The sequence below is a fragment of the Anabrus simplex genome, chromosome 4 (assembly GCF_040414725.1).
Source record: "Anabrus simplex isolate iqAnaSimp1 chromosome 4, ASM4041472v1, whole genome shotgun sequence".
Taxonomy (NCBI): domain Eukaryota; kingdom Metazoa; phylum Arthropoda; class Insecta; order Orthoptera; family Tettigoniidae; genus Anabrus; species Anabrus simplex.
The window spans coordinates 452582007-452605300 of NC_090268.1; the positions used below are offsets into that span (position 1 = coordinate 452582007).

A 23294-nucleotide genomic window follows, 5' to 3' on the forward strand; every position below is an offset into this window, starting at 1 on the left:
AACAACAATAATACATTCACTCTACTGGTCAAAGTAGCTTGTCCACTGCCCTATTTTCTTATTTACAATTAAACCAACTCTTGCACTTCCTCAGTTTGATTTTGTGTTGATAATCATCCGCCAAGAACCCTGCTCTTCCTGCCAATGTATTTCCCTGATACTAACTACATTGTTTGTAATAGTTGTTTAACGATCTCCAATCCATTTTACGAGACATAGTATTTAACAGTATTTATAAGTCATTCCCAATCACGTACCTGATCTTTTCCTAAGGTAAAAGATGGCTGATGATGCCTACTATTGATAGGCGAAACATGTACCATCCAATGTATTAATTTTATGTTAACATTTTGATAAGGACAAAGTCCTAACTTTTAAGATTATATTGCATTGAATAGGTGGGAGAACAATATAAACATTATAGTGTTATTTAATAAGTGGTATGTTCCGAGCTGTCAGCAGAGAGATGGCATGGAATGACATTAGTAGACAAATAAGTTTGAGTGGCATATTTAAAAGTAGGAAAGATCACAATATGAAGATAAAGTTGGAATTCAAGAGGACAAACTGGGGCAAATATTCATTTATAGGAAGGGAAGTTAGGGATTGGAATAACTTACCAAGGGAGATGTTCAATAAATTTCCAATTTCTTTGAAATCACTTAAGAAAAGGTTAGGAAAACAACAGATAGGGAATCTGCCACCTGGGTGACTGCCCTAAATGCAGATCAGTACTGATTGATTGATTGATTGACTGAAATTTGTAGATCCTAATGAGTGGGTAGGTGATAGGGACCTACTTTCAGATGGCCTTCACTTGAACTGCAATTGTAAGTTAGGGGATTTGTTTAGAAGAGTTACAGGGAGGTACATTCATAAAAACACGCTGGACTCACGAGCAGTGATGAGAGTGTAGAGAGGTGGAAGCCCGGTAAAGATGACAAAGTTGTTAGTGATTAACTGAAGAAGTAATGTACAGAAAGAAATAGAATTATATAAATATGTAATTTCCACTTATTTTGGAAATACCTCTTGTATTTACAGGCTGCCACTAAGAACAAGGTAAAACATATCAAATTTTCTGTATATATCTATTAATTAAAGAAAATTCAAAATTAGCTGTAGAGGTGGTGCCTCAGGATTTTGATGGAGCCTCAGAGGACAAGGGTCGCGATTTTGCAGATGAGCTTCATTGGGAGTTGGAAGCGCTTCCATGTGGCAACGAAGTGACGAGGTATGGTATCGTGAGCTCCAACCATTATCCCTATTATTTTGATTCCCTGAAGGTGGTATTTAGATTTGTAGTAAGGGATGGTGGGTTTGTATTTGTTAATCTTTTCTAGATTAACCTCCTCTGGCTGACCGTTATGGTGCTCGAACCTGACAGTCGGATCTAATATGAATCCTTGAGAGCTGTTGTCTTTAAAGGCTATGATGTCAATTCTCTGCGAACTACCATTTATGGCCAGTCCGTATACCACCTCATGTACATTGAATCCCTTCTTTCTCAGTTCTTTGGCAATGAAGGATCTGATCTGGTGGTGCCGCGTGTTTCTTAGGAGCTCCCCACGTGTGCAGAATCCCAGGACGTGATCAAGAGTTTCTTTCTCTCCGTGGCAATGCCGACAGTGGTGGTTGTCCAGGGATCTGCCCGGCACTGAGCGCACCACAGAAACATTAGCAGTCATCTTTAGCCTTTCTCCACTCGTTACAAGACAGTCCGGTATGATCTCGCACCCAAGAGTTTGCTGGTGTATACTATTTGTAAAGTTGTACTCCGAGTCCTTTTTGTGGTAGTGAACACCAGGAGGTGAATTCACGTTCTCGTAGCTCTTGACGGATCTTCTTAGTATTGTACAGGCCGTTCTTGGCGGTTATTTTCTGGGTATCAGCGTTTGTTAGTTTTAGGCGTTCTATACATTCCTGACTCTCCGGTGAGAATCCCTTGAAGCGACACCAAGTGGATGTTTAATCTTCAGCAAGGTATTGCAGGCATTAATGCATTGTAGGTAAACTTCCCACGAAGTTTTAAAAAAGAGCGAGTCCTTTGTATTTCTTTTCGATGTACAGCATGCCATCTGGGGTATCCGTCGGCAACTGCAGTATCTCCTTTGTTACACTTTTAATAATTTTATCACTGTCGGATAAAAAATTCTGTGCGATTTTCTTGAAATTGCATGTCAGGAAAGGGTATATCAGGGTGGGACAGATTGAGGAATTTGGTACTATGAGCTTTTGGTCTTCCTTAAGCAGTGGCGACGATGTTAGAATTTGGAGCTTATTGTGAAGGTCTTTCATTACAGCATTCTCGTCGAACACTAGAGTATCCGTGAAGGTAGTTCCAAGGTAACGAATTTGTTCGCCGTCTCCGATTAAGTCAATGCTACAGTCTTCCTACACGGATAGCGACCCTAGCTTCAACTTGCCTCGGATTACACATACCCCTGTACACTTCTGTGGATTGATATCAACACCAATTTCTTTGAACCTTCTGCGGGCTAGTTGAGTAAGATTTAAGGCGGCTTCTTTGTTCTTCCCGATGATGCCGGTGTCTCGGCAAAGCCCATTACGGTTATAGAGGGTAGTTCAGGAGACAGAGATGCCCCGTAATGCCGCGAGAGACTATCTTCGCTTAGCTCGTCTAAGATATGATCTACGACTAGGTTATAGAGGGCTGGTAACAATGGAGATTCCTGCATCACACCTCTCTTTATGAGGATAGGTTTAGTTCTACCCTTCTGCGTTTCGCTTTGAGTGACGTTCCCGGTCTGAAGGTTGGAAATTACGTCCCCAAGTTTTGAAGGTATTCCTTCGGACTGTACAGTTTTTAGAAGGTGGCTGTGACCGATATTGTCAAATGCCTTTCAAATGTCCAAGAAAATTACTATGATGTCTTCTTTCCTCTGTTTAGCAGATTTTAACAATGCACCGAGAATGGAATTATTTATAATGGTGCCTGGAGTTGAACAGAATCCTCACTGGTGTTCATTATAGGGGATGTACTCACTTAGGCGACTGTCAAGTAATGACTAAACAGATAGTGATGGGTCTCCAATCTGACATGGCCTTCGAATCGCCTTTCTTATATAGCAAAATTGTTCGTACTTTCCACAGACATTTGGGAATTTCGCCAGTTTGTAGCATTCTGGTTGCTATTTTTGTGATGATAGCCTGTACGTCATCGTCTTTAAGGGCTCTCATCAAAATGCGATCTGGGCCCGGTTTAGTATTCACTGCGATATGATGGATGGGAGCAGTAATTTCCTCCTTCAACACGGTGGGCACGAACGTTTAATTAATTTCCACACGCTCTGCTTCAGTGATTTTTGCAGGGTAAGTTTCCTTTCGTGTAAATTTTCATGGGAAAATGTATCGGAAAAGGAGCTATGGATGTTTCCAAGGTTGATTTTACACATCTCGGACTTGTTTTCCAACACCCGCCTCACTGCCTTCCGTCCCTGATTGTAGAACTGGTATTGGGTCAGATCGTACTTATATTTGTTTCGCCTTTTTTCGCGGGCACGTTTGTCTGCACGCTGTGGACCTGACGAGTGACTGTGGTGCTTTTCTTTAAGAGCTAGTCGGCATTTCTTCCTACCCTCATAAAATCTGATTGCTGGGTGTTTGGGGCCAGGCAGGAGGTTAATCGATGTGAAGAGGAATGATGTAAAATCTTGAACCAATTTATTATAGCCATCATCGTCGCTGAATTGTTCAAATTTTGATTTCCAAACGCAAATTTATTGTTTGTACTTTAGAGATGAATTATCTGATATACCCCCGTCGTCGCTAAGATTGGGATCTTTGCTAAGGACTGGACCGGATGTATCTGTTTGAGATATACTTTGGCTGTGTGATTCTGAAGCAATCTTTTGCGATGTCGGTCGGGATGAGAGCAACTAATAAGGATGGATACGCCCCTCTCACCACGAAAATACTGGCTACAGTATTGACATTTGACTTCCCAAGGCTCTTGTGAATTGGTTTTGTTTTCGTACGAATTTGCATTTCCGGTTTCCTGGGTCTCAAGGTGTTAATATCAAATGTTCTTCGGTTGCATAAGACATGACGTGCGTGCTTGATGTCACGCTGTGATTGGGATGTGCGCATCTTAAGTGTACAGAAATTCCTCTCTGCATTTCCCCTTCATATGTATTATTTACGTCTTCACGTTTATCTAGTTCTTGTAAATGGGGCGATGACAAAGATGAGTCGACATCTTCCAACCCTACATTTGGGTCAGGTGTAGGAGTCAAAGAGGTCGTATTTACAAATGATTCACGATCTTCTTCTGGATGGGCTTTGATAATATGAATTTTAAGTTCTCTGTACTGTTTACCACAATACTGACAAGGAATTTTCTGGTCTTTATAACCGTCACAAGTAATATCAGTCATATTGCTGGTTATATATAAAGGATAAGTCAGGATGAAATTAAAGGTCTGGGAACTAATGATGTGTCAACGAGCATTGTGGGTAATGAGAGGTTGTGTGTTGCTTTATGGTTAGTTGTCATTTATATATCAAATATTCATTCCTTAGCTCACTGGAGTTGATTCGAAATAAAGGAATACCTAAGAAATGTATATATAATTTCTGTACCGATCTTATGTTGAATGTTACTTCCGTTCTAGCAGCTATGGAAGAAAGAGTACATAAAATATGTGTATAACTTCCGCGCCAGATAATTCTTTCGTATTGATCTATACCTAGCTGAGCTTTATCATTCCATGAAAAAAATGGGATACGCAAAAATATATTCAGGATAATTAAAAACTGTCGAATCGAGAAATTTTCAATATAAAATTGTGATGTAAATTTCTGTTTCACGATAAGAAAAAATGTAGATAACACTCACAAACTTTCTTCAGATGACTCGCATGCCTTAAATGACAAAATAATAAAATAACCAACTTTAACCTTATATCATCTCAAATATAGGAAGCATCATCACTTTCCATCTGGTCAGTTCCAAAGCCACCTTCCAGATAAATATTTACCAGATATTGTAATAGGAGTTGAATCATGGGTAAGAAGAGATGTTATGGATGGGGAAATTTTCTCATGGAACTGCAGTGTTTATCGTAGAAAGAGGATGAGAATGGTATAAGAGGGAATATTCATTCTGAGGAATTTGTAAGCTATGAAATAGTTAAGAATGAGAATCATTAAATTCTAGGTGTAATGCTCATCTCTAAAGGTGACGTTTTTAGGGTATACAGACATGAAAAGGATGGCACTGATGCTGATGCAGAATTATATGATAAGATAATCAGCTATGTGGGGAACAACACAGGGTTGTTGTTGTTGTTTGAGTCATCAGTCCATAGACTGGTTTGATGCAGCTCTCCATGCCACTCTATCCTGTGCTAACCTTTTCATTTCTACGTAACTATTGCATCCTACATCTGCTCTAATCTGCTTGTCATATTCATACCTTGGTCTACCCCTACCGTTCTTACCACCTACACTTCCTTCAAAAACCAACTGAACAAGTCCTGGGTGTCTTAAGATGTGTCCTATCATTCTATCTCTTCTTCTCGTCAAATTTAGCCAAATCGATCTCCTCTCACCAATTCAATATCTCTTCATTCGTGATTCGATCTATCCATCTCACCTTTAGCATTCTTCTGTAACACCACATTTCAAAAGCTTCTATTCTCTTTCTTTCTGAGCTAGTTATCGTCCATGTTTCAATTCCATACAATGCCATACTCCACATGAAAGTCTTCAAAAACACTCTCTAATTCTGATATCAATGTTTGAAGTGAGCAAATTTCTTTCCTTAAGAAAGCTCTTCCTTGCTTGTGCTAGTCTGCATTTTATGTCCTCCTTACTTCTGCCATCGTTAGTTATTTCACTACCCAAGTAACAATATTAATCTACTTCCTTTAAGACTTCATTTCCTAATCTAATATTTCCTACATCACCTGCCTTCGTTCGACTGCACTCCATTACTTTTGTTTTGGACTTATTTATTTTTATCTTGTACTCCTTACCCAAGACTTCATTCATACCATTCAGCAACTTCTCGAGATCTTCTGCAGTCTCAGATAAAATAACAATATCATCGGCAAATCTCAAGGTTTTGATTTCCTCTCCTTGGATTGTGATTCCCTTTCCAAATTTCTCTTTGATTTCCTTTACTGCCTGTTCTATGTAAACATTGAAAAGGAGAGGGGACAAACTGCAGCCTTGCCTCACTCCTTTCTGGATTGCTACTTCTTTTTCAAAGCCCTCGATTCTTATCACTGCAGACTGATTTTTATACAGATTGTAGATAATTCTTCGTTCTCGGTATCTGATCCCTATCATCTTCAGAATCATAAATAGCTTGGTCCAATCAACATTATCGAATGCCTTTTCTAGATCTACGAATGCCATGTATGTGGGCTTGTCCTTCTTGATTCGATCCTCTAAGATCAGAAGTAAAGTCAGGATTGCTTCACGTGTTCCTACATTTCTTCTGAAGCCAAATTGATCTTCTCCCAACTCAGCTTCAACTTGTTTTTCCATTCTTCTGTAAATAATACGTGTTAAAATTTTGCAGGCATGAGATACTAAACTAATGGTGCGGTAGTTTTCACACCTGTCAGCACCGGCTTTCTTGGGAATAGGTGTAACAACATTCTGCCCAAAATCGGATGGGACTTCTCCTGTCTCGTGCATCTTGCACAGTAAATGAAATAACCTTGCCATGCTGGTTTCTCCTAAGACAGTCGGTAATTCAGAGGGAATGTCATCAATTCCAGGTGCCCTGTTCCTATTGAGGTCACTCACAGCTCTGTCAAACTCTGACCTCAAAATTGGGTCTCCCATTTCATCAGCATCAACAGCCTCTTCAACACACGGATGTATAACGGCTGATCACAATTTACCAAATGTTAACTGGGAATTTAATGACTGACAAATGGTGGGAAAGACACCTGAAACAGAAAGTAATGGAACCAACAAGAGGGAAAACTACTTTAGATGTGGTGATGATTAATCCAGATGAGCTCTATAGAAAAACTGAAGTAACAGATGCTGTAAGTGATCACAGTTCTTTTTCTGTCATAATAATTAAAAATGGATGTGAGAGAAAGGAAGGTTGTAAAATCACTGATATCTCAAAATGAAGTTAGGTGATCTGCCCTGTATTATGAATTTATACATGACCCACATTTTTATACATGTTGAATTGTCTCCAAAGTACAAACTAACCGTGATTTCAACATTATCAGCATGCAGAGTTGTGGGATAGTCGGAAAGTATCTTTGTGTCATATGACACATTAGACGTTGGAAACCACAATGCTTGCAAACACCTGGATGCAAATTCACTGTAGTCTTCTATGAAAGCTCCTAAAACTTCACTAACAATGTCTTCATTCTTCTCTTCTGCTTTCACTGTATTTTTGCAAAGTCATATAGCCCGGGAAGATGTTCATGGATATGCTGCTGCTCCCTGGCCGGAGATGAGTAGCTCAGATGGCTAAGGCGCCGGCTTTCTGAGCCCAAGTTGGCAGGTTCGATCCTGGCTCAAAGCCGGTGGTATTTGAAGTAGTTAGTAGGACATAACAACAATAACATTATTACTACTCAACCAGGAGATTTATTTACATTAGGCCTACTAATACTGTCATATTTTACAATAAAGGCAGTATTATTTATCACTCCTTTTATATTCATCCACTTCTTCATGCCAGGATTATACAATTTTTCTAATGAAATGTTGGCTTGTATGAATGCTTTTGTAGTGTCTATTAAAACTGCTCTAGGCCCTATCACTTTTCAACTTCTTTGCGATGGGTAAAGTATCACCGGTTTTTATTTGTCGCTTAGAACTATGTTCATTTGCTTCATTATTCCTTTTGTGTTTCTGATTCTCTGCAGTGTTGATATCGCACGTGTCTTTTCGTTTCCATGTAATACGAATATTACATTATTTACATATTAGAATCTTTCTCGCAGCAACAAATACACAGAACCCCTCACTATTGTATTCCTCGGCTCTTGAAAAAACTGTTTTGACTTTAGTTTTTGGCATTTTCATACTTAAATGCTGTGTAACGTATTTGCCAAGAAAGGCTCATAAGTAGTGTACTTTCACTATCAAAGAGTATAATGTGCACAAAGCCATTTGTTGTGATCGATAAACGATCTACATTTATATAGATTGCCTTAGAGATCGCCGAACTGAATGCACAGTGCGCATTACACTGTGTGCGTTTGTGTAGAGGATATACAGCGCTATCAAACAACTGAGAAGAAAATTACAATAGTAAAGTTGTCAGAAGTATTTAAACGTTTATTGGAGAGCTTTTCCGATACTACTTCGCATTTTTCATACGAAGTGGGGTATATTTCATGATTATTTGCACAATTTGTGCAATAAATCAGATTTTGTGATATTTCGCTAGTTCATTTTGCTAAAATACAGTACTTTAAGTACCTAGAAGGTCATATATAGGCAAGAAAGAAGATATGAAAAAAAATTGTGCATATCACTCTTACAAAAAAATACGGCCCCTATGTATATATATATAGGTACTTCAAGGCAGAAACAGGTTCCAGTAAGGATATTCCAGGGATTGTTAATGAACAAGTGGAGCACATAAGCGAGGACTTACAAAAGGTAGAAGGTGGTATGGCGATGATGTGATAAGAAAGGTTTGATTGATGTGAAAATGCGAAACTATGGAAAACCGTCTTCAAGGCTGCTGACAGTGGGGTTTGAATCCACTATCTCCCAAATGCAAGTTAACAGCTATGGAACCCAAACCGTGAAGCCACTCGCTCAGAAGTATACATTCAGCACTATGTAAAGATAGCTGGATATAAGGAAAATATCCTGCTAGAGGAGATTACATATACTGGTGAAGTACTGAAATTTACCAATGATAAAATTATGCACGTAAAGGTACTAAATTTCAAAGCCAGAAAATCAGCTGGAATTGATAAGATTTGTGGGGATATATTAAAGGCAATGCGTTGGAATATCTGAAATATTTATTTGATTATCTTTGAGCTATAGGCCCTACCAAATGAATGGAGAGTTATTATAGAAGCTCCAGTGTAAAGGGTAAAGGGTGATAAACATAAAGTGGATAGGCCTAATTATAGGCCAGTCAACTTGACACGTGTTGTAAGTTCTGGGGAAGCGTTCTTTCTGATTATATCACATACATACAAAATTACTAACTGATTGATAGAAGGCAGTTCATATGTTGGAAAGGCTATTCCAGCCAGGCTCAACTTGTAAGATTCCAGCAAGATTTTAGATAAAGGAGGTCAAATGGACTGTATTGCTATTGTCCTATCCAAAGCTTCTGATAGGGTATTACATGGGAGGGTACTGATGAAAATGAGGGTGCTACTGGACTAAGAGTGGCTGAATGGGTGGCTACATTTCTAGAAAAGAGAACTCAGAGAATCAGAGTAGGTGAAGCGTTATCTGATCTTGTAACGATTAAGAGGGAGGGGACGGGGATCCCACAGGGCAGTATTATAGGACCTTAAGGTTTTCTTATATAAATAAATGATAAAGTAAAGAACTGGAATATCTGGAATTACATTATACATTATTACAGGATTGTGAGAGACTACAAAAAGACACGGACTATGTGAAATGGACAGGAGGCAATGGAATGATGGAAAATGGGATGAAAAGTAAGGTCGTTTCTCAAAAAAGGAAAAGTCCTCTTGGTTTTAATTACTGTGTTGATGGGGTCATAGAACCTCATAGGGATCACTGTAAGTACCTAGGTACAGGCTGGTCCACATGCAAAACCTTGTCTGTGCAAATGTCTGCGCAAATTAGATTGTTGCAGACAAGTCGTCGTGTGTGGACCAAAAAACTACGAACTGTGCAGAGAATGGAGGAGGGGTTTAAGGTTTGAGACCAAGAGTAATTTCAGATAGTTTCAAACATTGCTACAAAAGTTGTTCAATTTGCCTAGTTTTTGTATATGAACACTATCAGATTGCCATTTAACTATGGCAGATCTTCATCAATGTACATGGGAGTTTTCTTTAGAGGTCACTGATTTATACAAGAGCTTTCCATGCTAGTGGCATGTTATCAAAAGAATATAGTAACCGGGGAAAGAAGAAGAAAGAAAAAAAAAAAAACTACAAAGAAATTGACCTGAGTAAAATTCCCACAAAACTGAGTGGTAAAATTTGTACTGAAATCTGTGCCATGTAGAAACATTTGGTTTGCAGTCTTGTTTGCAATAATCTGATTTGAGCAGTCAATTTTCACAGACAATTTGTTACACATGGGCTGCTTTTAAGGAATGATTAACGAGGTTGTAAAGAAAGGTTACAGATTTCTTTGCATGAGGGTATTTAGAGGTTGTAGTAAGGATGTAAGGGAGAGGGTGTGTAAGTCTCTGGTAAGACCCAATTAAGAGTATGGTCCTAGTGTATGGGACCCTCACCAGGATTACTAGATACAAGAACTGGAAAAGATCCAGAGGAAACCAGCAAGATTTGTTTTGGGTGACTTCTGATGAAAGAGTAGCGTTAAAAAAATACTGCATACTTTGGCAGTAAGGAGTTGAGTTGCTCAGCTAAGCGGTTAGTTCCAAGCTGTCAGCGGAACGATGACGTGGAATAACATTAGACGAATAAGTTTGAACTTAACTTTTAAAAGTAGGAAAGAATGTAATATGATGATAAAGAGGACAAATTGGGGCAAATATTCACTTATAGGACAAGGAGTAAGGGATTGAAATAAATTATCAAGGGAAATGTTCAATAAATTTCCAAGTTCCTTGAATACGTTTCAGAAAATGCTAGCAATACAATTTATACTAAGTGACAGCCTTAAATGCAGATCATTAATGACTGATGATTGATTGACCAACACAGTAGTTATTTGAATTGTATCTGTTCCACAAAGTATAGACTCTATCAACACACTCACAATCACATAGGGCCTAATACTAACAGTAGGGCCTACAACATATCAAATACTCCTGGCCCGTGACTCAGTTACCAAGTACAGCCATTACGCAAATGGTGAAAGTGTGAAGTCGGTATCATTCTTGCAACAAGTAAGTGGAAGCAATTGATGATGATGATGACGATGCTTGTTGTTTAAAGGTACTTAACATCTGGGACATTGGCCCCTAATGGCACGAAATGTAAGGACAATTAAAAATCCATAATCCTCCACTGATCAGAATTCAAAACGTGAGGACGAAGAATGAATGCCCCACATTCCCAGAAACTAGCGTTAAATAATAGTATTACTCACCAAGGGATGGCTTCTAAAGCACACTACTGAATAGATGATACTTGTAGTCTAAACTGGTCCAAATTCCAGGTCATCGGCCCCTCATAATGGTACTTATCCCTAGGAAAGTAGAACCATGGTATCTGTATGTCACGGTACTAATCAAATGTAGCGAAGACTCGCGGTATTCCACACATTATGGTACTACTCACAGGTAATGTAATGCGCACATGTAACACAGACCTATGGTGTTTCGCACATTGTGTCACTACTTACAGGCAGTGCAAACCTACTGTGTTCTTCACATAAGTAGACTAACCACATGGACTCGCACTATCCCGTGGTGTTCCTCACATAGTTAGTACTAATCATAGGCAAGGCAGAACCATGGTGTCGCTCATATAGTCGTACAAATCACAGGTACTGTAAAATACATCCTGAGCACACACTGTCGCTAGTAATCACAAACCTATTGTGTAACCAACATAGTGGTACTACGCGCAAGTAAAAGTAATCCATGGTGTTACCTGCGTGATGGTACTAATTACAAGTAGTATCATAGTTCTAATTTGATCATCCCTTGGTCGCCCCTTTTAGTCGCTTCTTACGACAGGCAGGGGATACCATGGGTGTATTCTTCGTCTGCATCCCCCACCCACAGGGGGTTGTGTGTTATGTCCGCGAGAGGTATTTTATTTCCCTCAAGTCCCACCTGGGACGCGCCATGTGGGAGTAGCACCTCTCCCCTGCTACACCAGCGTAGTAGGTTAGTGGAGTGGAAGCAATTAGTGCTGGCTAAGGCTGTGTGACGAAGTCCACTGCCAAACCCACAGAAAAATACTTCCTCTACCAATTGTTTTCCAATTAAACATGCAAATATCCGGAGCGACAGTATTAGGGAGATGATGTTTTAACATCCCAGAATTGGAAAAAGTCAAAAGAAAAGAAGCTTGATTTGTTCTGGGTGATTTCCAACAAAAGAATAGCAAAATGTTGCAAAGTTTGGGCTGGAAGACTTGGAAGAAAGGAGACGAGCTGCTTGACTAAGTGGTATGTTCCAAGCTGTCAATGGAGAGATGGCGTGGAATGACATTTTAGTACATGAATAAGTTTGTGTGGTGTCTTTAAAAGTAGGAAAATCACAATATGAAGATAAAGTTGGAATTCATGAGGACAAATTGGGGCAAATGTTCGTTTATAGGAAAGGAAGTTAGTGATTGGAATAACTTACCAAGGGAGATGTTCAACAATTTTTTTTTTCCTATTTGCTTTACGTTGCACTGACACAGATAGGTCTTATGGCAACGATGGGATTGGAAAGGCCTACGAATGGGAAGGAAGCGGCCGTGGCCTTAATTAAGGTACAGCCCCAACATTTGCCTGGTGTGAAAATGAGAAACCACGGAAAAAACATCTTCAGGATTGCCGACAGTGGGGTTCGAACCCACTATCTCCTGATCACTGGATACTGGCGGCACTTACGCGACTGCAGCTATCGAGCTCAGTCAATAAATTTCTAATTTCCTTGCAATCATTTAAGAAAAGGATAGGAAAGCAACAGATATCGAATCGGCAACCTGAGGACTGCCCTAAATGCAGATCAGTAGTGACTGATAAGAATCAATGGACAGCTCAAGAGCTTGAATCCCATGTAAACGGCAACTGGCACATGCTACTAAATTTAAACAACATCCTGCATCATCTCCACAGTTGTTCAAAATGTTCCTTCCATTTTCATGCAAAAAATAATTAAAACACCGGCATATCCTTTCCAGAAATTTCTTTACCTGTATCCGATTTCTTTGCGTATGAATTGCTTGGTACCTGCCACCGCACTTGAATTTGTTTAAAGTACCTCAGCAAGGAATATTTCCCAGGTATATTCATGTTTTGTGTAATAAAGAGTTTTATAATACTCTAGAACATAACCAAAAATGTAAACATGCCCTATATTTTACTTCTTCTCCATCCGCTTCGGAGTCATGCTGAAGATATGACTCTTATGCATTCTGTAATGCGCTGTTGTTCAGATAAATAAATTTTTTGTTCCAATAGTAATTCATGAAATTGATATTTAAAATAATTTTTACATATCTGACTGATACTGAACATGGAGATAGAGAAAATATAACCCGATCCTTAAATATTCAGGAAAGTACAAGAAGATTCTTTCAGGACTGATTGTGTTATCTTTCGTCAGAACTGTTGTGACCTTTGGAATGCGACTTTCAAATTTTCGTGCGTATGATCATTACGAAAAGTGCTGCGTGTAGATGTTAGTCACTAGTGGTGAATATTATTAATATCAATAACACTGTAAGTATGTTATGCCACACTCTCATAATGCCTGAACCGAAACCGTCTTTAGTGATATTTTAGCCTGAGAGAGTACATCCATGACGATCATGTTTTTATATTAGGTTATGAAGGATCTGTCATTTAGCGATCAATTCAGACCTGTGATATAAACATGTCAAGTAACTAACAGAATTTTTCAGCATTTTTCGTGTGATATGTATATTGCCAGTTGAGTCCGTTTTATTCTCTTAATTGTGCTAGGCTACTAGCTTTGATGATGGGTTGCAACTAACATTCATCGGTTAGCCTATGTGTTCTTTTATGACAGGATCGTAGTAACAGCATTTGGAATTAACCTGTTAGATATTTTATCATACAGCTCTGAAACTTTAACGTGTCAGGTGTTCTATAGGGAATTATTGCCAAGTGCTGAAAGAGTAATACCTCTAAAAGATGGGAGAGAGAAAGTTATGTGTTGTTTAGACCTGAATTGTGTTATTGTAGCATGACTGAATAAAACGTCATGTAGCACTAAAGAGAGAGAATAGGAGTAGACAGGCTTGTCTCAAGTTACATTTTACGAATCAAACTAAATCTGTGTTACATAGGGATTTTGTGTTAAAGTACAACAGAATGGGTAGTAGGTAGAGTAACTACAAAGGACCCTGTAAAGAGATAAACCTGTGATTGATTATATCTGAGCTGTCCAACTGCTTGGTCGAATATCAGCACCGAGCCTCGTGGTTCAGACAGTTCAGGGTCCAACCGGGTCAGGGTGTTTAATTGCGTGTGGTTAATTTCTCTGACTCGTAGATGGGTGTTATTGTTTGTCCCAACACACACCTTTTCATGCACACAACACTCCACGATACCAATCACAACAGAAACAAGCAGAAGTGAATTCAACTCTCCACATAGGATTGGCTTCATTAGCCATTCAGCTGTAAAACAGAATAATGTTGTGCATCCCAGTTTTCCACCTTTTTGGTATTCAATGAATCCTGCATCATATTTTGTCCAAATTTATGCAGTACTGTGTGTGTTTAGTGATGAGAGGTCCTGAGATCTTGTTACTATGAAGTTGGTGATGGCATCCCTGGACTTATTGGATGAATTGTGGCTCTCATTGATGTATAGTTAGTTCCTTTGACGATGAGTTAGACACTGACTTCCTATGTTCATGGTTGCAGGATAAAACTTGTAACTATGTTGGTTGTTATTTAAGATTAAGTCTACTGAAATTCAAGGGATCTTGTTAAAGATACCCTCTTTGGATAAAAAATAATCTGACATTCCAATGTCTCTTAAAATCTTTAGCAGTTGAAGGGATGTTATCATCATTGAGATAAGTAACCAAGAGTGTCCAGTCCATCTGTGATCTTTAACATTGGAGTTAAAATATCTGCAGTAGCATTTCACGTTCTTCTGTTATTTCTTAATTTTTATACTAAGAAGTGGATCACATCAACAGTTAGGTTTCATAAATACTTGGGTGAAACCTGTAGATTTGATTACATTATTACATATTTTAATGGCTAGGGTACATTGTGTTCAGAAATTCAAGCATAGTAACTTGGTAATTTGTTTCATTCTCCAGTGGCCTCATCGTACAGGGAGTATGGCATGAACTGGGAGAGGACGGCAAAGTCTTAAGTAATGTATACAGTGAGTTATTGGGTGCGGCAGTACATTGTAGTAAGGACTGTGCAGGGGAGAATGAAGATGGTTTAGTAGACAATCTTTCTAGATGGCAGTTCTCAGGCACAAGCGTGGTAAACAGAGCGATTTTCCCCTTGATGAGGATTTCCTGACAAGGAAACGAAAGAGAAACGTCTTGGGTGTCCTCAACGTAAAACCAGGATGATCTCTTTACTGTTTCCCAAATAGGACTATTCCTCGCTCTAGGATGAGGAATAAAATCCCATGAATGGAAATATACGTTAGTCGTTAAAGTTGACTCTAAAGAACAGACCCGTATAATGTTTAGAAACAAACATCCATTTGTTTCCTCGTAACAGCTAACTAAATGCAGCCCAATTTTATGAAAAGTTGTAAATAATAGTGCACGAATATACTTCTTAAAATTTTATGTCCCTATATTTTTCTGTAAATACATTTTTAGGATATTTTTCATCCAAATAAAATACTTCACAGATTCGCATTCAATAATTATACAACTTAAGTGCATTACCAAACTTTGCAAAAAATTGCTCTCATTTTGCTGGCGATGTGTAGTGTTTACAGTGCACAATGTCTTCTGGTATGGGCTAGAATAAATTTATTACTTTCATGGACCTCTTTCACTCTCATCCTTGGCTTTGACAATATGAAAGTGATATGATATGTTCAATAACGGACCAACTATATTGGTATTATTAATATGAAAGTGATCAAGGTATGAGTGATGCTAGACTGATACATGCTATGAAATGAGAATGGAGAGTGTTGCTGGAATGAAAGATGACAGGGAAAACCGGAGTACCTGGAGAAAAACTTGTCCCGCCTCCGCTTTGTCCAGCACAAATCTCACATGGAGTGACCGGGATTTGAACGACGGTATCCAGCGGTGAGAGGCCGACGTGCTGCCGTCTCAGCCACGGAGGCTCCTGGGTAAGGAGTACAAGATGAAAATTTAAAAAGTCCAAAACACAAGGTAATGGAATGCAATCGAACAAAGTCAGGTGATGCAGGAAATATTAGATTAGGAAATTAAGTCTTAAAGGAAGTAGATGAGTAACGTTACTTGGGTAGTAAAATAATTATGGCAGAAGTAAGGAGGACATAAAATGCAGACTAGCACAAGCAAGGAAGGTCTTTCTTACTTACATACATACATACATACATACATACATACATTATCATTATAGACTGTTATGCCTTTCAGCGTTCAGTCTGCAAGCCTCTGAGAATTTACTAAACGTCGCCACAATCCTCGATTTGCAACTAGTGTTGTGGCTTCATTTAGTTCTATACCTCTTATCTTTAAATCGTTAGAAACCGAGTCTAACCATCGTCGCCTTGGTCTCCCTCTACTTCTCTTACCCTCCATAACAGAGTCCATTATTCTCCTAGGTAACCTATCCTCCTCCATTTGCCTCACATGACCACACCACTGAAGCCGGTTTATGCATACAGCTTCATCCATTGAGTTCATTCCTAAATTAGCCTTTATCTCCTCATTCCGAGTACCCTCCTGCCATTGTTCCCACCTGTTTGTACCAAGAATCATTCTTGCTACTTTCATGTCTGTTACTTCTAACTTATGAATAAGATATCCCGAGTCCACCCAGCTTTCGCTCCCGTAAAGCAAAGTTGGTCTGAAAACAGACCGATGTAAAGATAGTTTCGTCTGGGAGCTGACTTCCTTCTTACAGAATACTGCTGATCACAACTGCGAGCTCACTGCATTAGCTTTACGACACCTTGATTCAATCTCACTTACTATATTACCATCCTGGGAGAACACACAACCTAAATACTTGAAATTATCGACCTGTTCTAGCTTTGTATCACCAATCTGACATTCAATTCTGTTGAATTTATTACCTACTGACATCAATTTAGTCTTTGAGAGGCTAATTTTCATACCATACTCATTGCACCTATTTTCAAGTTCCAAGATATTAGATTGCAGGCTTTCGGCACAGTCTGCCATTAAGACCAAGTTGTCAGCATAGGCCAAACTGCTTACTACATTTCCACATAACTGAATCCCTCCCTGCCATTTTATACCTTTCAGCAGATGATCCATGTAAACTACGAACAGCAAAGGTGAAAGATTACAGCCTTGTCTAACTCCTGTAAGTACCCTGAACCAAGAACTCATTCTACCATCAATTCTCACTGAAGCCCAATTGTCAACATAAATGCCTTTGATTGATTTTAATAATCTACCTTTAATTCCATAGTCCCCCAGTATGGCGAACATCTTTTCCCTCGGTGCCCTGTCATATGCTTTCTCTAGATCTACGAAACATAAACACAACTTCCTATTCCTCTCGTAGCATTTTTCAATTACCTGGCGCATACTGAAAATCTGATCCTGACAGCCTCTCTGTGGTCTGAAACCACACTGGTTTTCATCCAACTTCCTCTCAACCACTGATCGCACCCTCCCTTCCAAGATGCCAGTGAATACTTTGCCTGGTATACTAATCAATGAGATACCTCGATAGTTGTTGCAATCCTTCCTGTTCCCTTGCTTATAGATAGGTGCAATTACTGCTTTTGTCCAATCTGAAGGTACCTTACCAACACTCCACGCTAATTTTACTACTCTATGAAGCCATTTCATCCCTGCCTTCCCACTATACTTAACCATTTCAGGTCTAATTTCATCTATTCCTGCTGACTTATGACAATGGAGTTTATTTACTATCCTTTCCACTTCCTCAAGCATAATTTCACCAACATCATTTTCCTCCTCCCCATAAGCTTGGCTGTTCGCAACACCACCATGATGATTTCCTTTTACACTGAGAAGATTTTCAAAATATTCCCTCCACCTCTCCAGTGATTCCCTGGGATCTATTATGAGTTCACCTGAATTACTCAAAACACTGTTCATTTCCTTTTTCCTTCCCTTCCTAAGATTCTTTATTACTGTCTAGAAAGGTTTCCCTGCTGCTTGACCTAGCCTTTCCAGGTTGTTACCAAAATCTTCCCACGACTTCTTTTTGGATTCAACAACTATTTGTTTTGATCTGTTTCTTTCATCTACGTACAAATCCCTGTCTGCCTCGGCCCTTGTTTGGAGCCATTTCTGATAAGCCTTCTTTTTACGTTTACAGGCTGCTCTCACTTCATCATTCCACCAAGATGTTTGCCTTTTCCCATCTTTACACATAGTTGTTTCTAGGCATTCCCTTGCTGTTTCTACTACAGCATCCCTGTATGCCACCCATTCACTTTCTATATCCTGAACCTGCTTACTGTCTACTGTTCGAAACTTCTCACTAATCATATCCATGTACTTCTGTCTAATTTCCTCGTCCTGGAGATTTTCTACTCTTATTCGTTTGCAGACAGATTTCACTTTCTCTACCCTAGGCCTAGAGATACTTAGTTCACTACAGATCAGATAGTGGTCTGTATCATCGAAAAATCCCCGGAAAACTCGTACATTCCTAACAGATTTCCTGAATTCAAAGTCCGTTAAGATATAGTCTATTATGGATCTGGTGCCCCTAGCCTCCCATGTGTAGCGGTGAATAGCCTTATGCTTGAAGAATGTATTCGTAACAGCTAAACCCATACTAGCACAGATGTCCAGCAAACGCTTCCCATTCCCATTAGCTTCCATATCTTCCCCACATTTACCAATCACTCTTTCGTATCCTTCAGTTCTGTTCCCGATTAAATTTGTTGAGAAGAAGAAATAGCATGATGGGACACATCTCAAGACACCCAGAAATGTTCAGTTAGTTTTTGAGGAAGTGTAGGCTGTAAGAACGGTTGGGGTAGACATAGGTATGAATATGTCAAGCAGATTACAGCAGATGTAGGATGCCGTAGTTAGGTAGAAATGAGAAGGTTAGGACAGGATAGGGTGACATGGAGAGCTACATCAAACCAGTCTATGGATTGATTACTCAAACAACAAGGGGAATATGGTACTGTTTGGTACCAGGCTATTATTGGCAACCTATAGAGCCAATTTACATGAAAATGTTTCTTCGCTTCATTTCCCATCAGTGGAAATCTTCAGTTTTGGTAAAATAAACCAGTTAAAATTAAAATAAAAGTTCTGTCCTTACTGGGTTAAACTTTATACTGAGCACATTTAAAGAGATTTTCCTCTTTACTTGAAACCATATTATTTTTTGGGTCATCAATCCATAGACTGGTTCAATGCAGCCGATCGTGCCACCCTGCCCAGTGCTAAACTTTCCATTTCTACGTAACTGTTTTATGCTGTTTGTCATGTTCATGCCTTGATTTACCCTACTTTTCTTACCGTCTGTTAACAAGTTCTGGGTATATCAATATGTGTCCTGTCTTTTAGAGCTGGGAGCGGAGTAATACCGATGAGTAATCCGGTTGTAGCGGTAGAGCGCACCACCGATCCCCTCCGCTTACAACTGCAAGTACTCGCGGAGGACCAGAGCAGTGTAGTGCACAACATATGTTTAACAAGCGGAGACCGCGACGTTCGGATCACAGATTATCTTCAAACTTTGTACACTTTTAGTAGTCCATTAGGAAAAGATAATGTTCAAATAGTAAGGCGTGGCCTACTACTTACGCATTTTCGAGAAAATTGCAAGTGAATTTTTGCATTGAATATGTACCGGTGCGTTGCGGTAACGGACTCGAGATGGCGACGGTCGAGTGAATAATGTTCAAGCTCCGTAGTCGCTGAATCATTGGATCCAGTACCGCTCGTCGCTTTTTTGTTTTTCAACACTGGTCATGACTGCCTCTGTAGTGTAGTGGTGAGTGTGATTAGCTGCCACCCCCGGAGGCCCAGGTTTGATTACCAGCTCTGCCACAAGATTTGAAAAGTTTTTTTTTTTACAAGTTGCTTTACGTCGCACCGACACAGATAAGTCTTATGGCGACGATGGGACAGGAAATGGCTCTAACACGAAATTTGAAAAGTGGTACGAGGGCTGGAACGGGGTCCACTCAGCCTCGCAAGGTCAACCGATTAGAGGTGGGTTCAGTTCCACCTCAGACATCCTGGAAGTGGTTTCCCATGGTTTCCCACTTCTCCTCCAGGCAAATGCCGGGATGGTACCTAACTTAAGGCCACGGCCGCTTCCTTGTTTATCCCTTCCATTCTTCCCATCCCTGCACAAGGCCCCTGTTCAACGCAGCAGGTGAGGCAGCCTCGGCGAGGTACTGGTCATTGTTCCCAGTTTCATCCCCAACCCAAAGTATCGCGCTCCAGGACACTGCCCTTGAGGCGGTAGAGGTGGGATCCCTCGCTGAGTCCGAGGGAAAAACCGACCCTGGAGGGCAAACAGATTAAGAAAGAAGAAAGAAAAATATTTTTGTAATGATGACCATTAGTAAAGAGTCAAATAACATTGGAAATCCAATAAAAGTTCATGCAAATACATCTTTCTTTCATTATATTATTTCTTCTTTCTTAATCTGCTTACCCTCCAGGGTTGGTTTTTACCTCGGACTCAGTGAGGGGTCCCACCTCTACCGCCTCAAGGCCAGTGTCCTGGAGCTTCATACTCTGGATCGGGGGATACAACTGGGGAGAATGATCAGTACCTTGCCCAGGTGGCCTCACCTGCTATGCTGAACAGCGGCCTTGGTGAGGGATGGGAAGATAGGAAAGGATAGGCAAGGAATGGGCCGTGGCCTTAAGTTAGGTATCATCTCGGCATTTGTTTGGAGGAGAAGTGGGAAACCACTTCCAGGATGGCTGAGGTGGGAATCGAACCCACCTTTACTCAGTTGACCTCCCGAGGCTGAGTGGACCCCGTTCCAGCCCTCGTACCACTTTTCAAATTTTGTGGCAGAGTCTGGAATAGAACCAGGGCCTTTGGAGGTGGCAGCTAATCACACTAACCACTACACCACAGAGGCGGACCCATTACATAACCGTTGAATTGTAATATATATGAAAGAATGTGACCAGTGTTGAAAAACAAACCGACGAGCGGGTCTCGACCCAGCAAACTAGCTATTACAGAGCTTGCATGCTAATCACTCGACCACCGCCGTTTCGTGCTCATGATTGCAACGCACTGGTACTTATTCGACGCAAAAACTTCTCTGTAATTTTCTCGAGAACGCCTTAGTAGTACGCCTTAATACTTGCACATTATCTTGTCCTAATAGACTACTAAATGTGTACAAAGTTTGACGATACTCTGTAATCCGAACATCATGGCCTCTCCTTGTAAGAGTATTGTACCTGTATTCAGTCTGTGCTTCTTAATTTGCGTCTATATTTCCTCCGCTTGTTGTGTTTTGTAGATAATGCAAAGTATAACTTATTAAATAATTGTGGTATTCTTTCTTAATCTGCTTACCCTCCAGGGTTGGTTTTTCCCTTGGATTCAGTGAGGGATCCCACCCCTACCGCCTCAAGGGCAGTGTCCTGGAGCGTGAGACATCGGGTTGGGGGTACAACTGGGAAGAATGACCAGTACCTCGCCCAGGCAGCCTCACCTGCTAAGCTGAACAGGGGCCTTGGTAGGGGATGGGAAGATTGGAAAGGATAGGCAAGGAAGAGGAAAGGAAGCGGCCGTGACTTTAAGTTAGGTACCATCCCGGCATTTGTTTGGAGGAGAAGTGGGAAACCACGGGAAACCACTTCCAGGATGGCTGCGGTGGGAATCGAATCCACCTCTAATCGGTTGACCTTGCGAGGCTGAGTGGACCCCGTTCCAGCCCTCGTACCACTTTTCAAATTTCGTAGCAGAGGCAGGAATCGAACCCGGGCCTCCGGGGCTGGCAGCTAATCTCACTAAATTGTGGTATTAGTTTGGTATTTAATCCCATTTTAGTATTCATGTTTTAGAATATTTAATGTTACGGAGTTATCCGTGGAAGGCAGAGGTGAAAGAAGGTGCGGGCTGGAATGGGTCTAACTACAAGTTTTAAAGATGATTTTAAAATTTAAGATTATATTTTCAACAGATAACAACATTTAACAATTTTCACTAGGTGAGATAACAAAGAAATCAGGTACAATGCAACTTTACAAAGAAAGCACCAGTTAAGGGGTCTTTACAAATTCTGGGCTACGAGCCCAAATTCGTCAATCCTTGAGCTCTCAGCTCACAACTACAAAATACCAAAGGGCAGAACACCTCTAATTACATGGAGCCCTAGCTCCCAGCAATCAAAATGTCACGCCTCCTCGAGGCACCTTTCAAAATACCAGAAAGAGCTGATCCGCTTTCAATCTTTCAAGCCTATTAAGAGGCCATAAACGGACTTTACTACAAACTGTCCTCAAGGCACACTTACAAAGTAAACAGGGGTAACTTGTACCCATTCACTGGGCCTAAAAATAATAGGATAATTTAAATGGCCCTAAATGCAAAAGGAAAGGAGGCGTGAGTTAGCACTCCTAAATACACATTTTAAAACCTAAGAGGCACTAGGCCGATTACACAGGGGCTAATCCCAATCTATGGAGGTGACTAGTATACAAGATAAATTTAACACATTAAAAAGGAAAAGAACATAGTCACCTCAAATTCAAAAATGAAGGGGAGGTCGAGAGGGTAAAGCACTCTTTAACCCGATTTACAGTAGAACAAATTTGTAGTTTTTACATAGACTGAAAAATGATTTACATTTTAAAGAGATGGGTTACATATTAAAGGTTTCAAACCTTCCCCGCGAGTTAAACTGCTGAGCTAGCAAGAAAAGATGTTAAATGGCCATTGCCTTGTTGAAGATCTGTTGCCCGAAGAAAGAGGCGTTTCCCGCCTCCTGCTACATATCCACACACTTAGATGTTATTGAAGTGGCCTGGAGACAAGAAAATCAGTAGTTTTTATACCCTCGTGGAAGATTCAAGACCTTTCCTGAATGAAACAGCCACACCCACAACCTTTTATTGGTCGGTTAAAATTTACACGTCAAAAATGAAGAAGAAACCTGTAATAGGTGGGAAATTAAATACAGGAATTATTGATTGGCTAGCTTCAAAATAGGCAGAAAGAAAGGGTTAATATTGCCAACCCACAAATGAAAGAACAAAATTTAGTAAAGAACAACCTTACGAAAACAAAAATTCTTCCAAAAGTTCCTTCACTTCGCACCAGGGTGCATGATCATAGTTTTTTAAGCAGTGA

General features: G+C 40.1%; 2 protein-coding genes across 2 annotated transcripts in view; one reads left to right on the forward strand and one right to left on the reverse strand.

Annotated features, from left to right (window-relative positions):
* Positions 1–13397, reverse strand: part of mRpL54 (mitochondrial ribosomal protein L54) — a 76285-nt gene extending 62888 nt beyond the window's left edge. Inside the window, exon 1 of the mRNA XM_067145933.2 lies at positions 13011–13397. Within this exon, the coding sequence (XP_067002034.1) occupies positions 13011–13110 (100 nt within the window). The 5' untranslated portion in view covers positions 13111–13397. The remainder of the gene's footprint in view (positions 1–13010) is intronic.
* Positions 13398–13427: 30 nt separating this feature from the next.
* Positions 13428–23294, forward strand: part of zda (peptidyl-prolyl cis-trans isomerase zonda) — a 184417-nt gene continuing 174550 nt past the window's right edge. The window contains exon 1 of the mRNA XM_067145935.2: positions 13428–13539. The gene's annotated coding sequence lies outside the window, so the exon portion shown is untranslated. The remainder of the gene's footprint in view (positions 13540–23294) is intronic.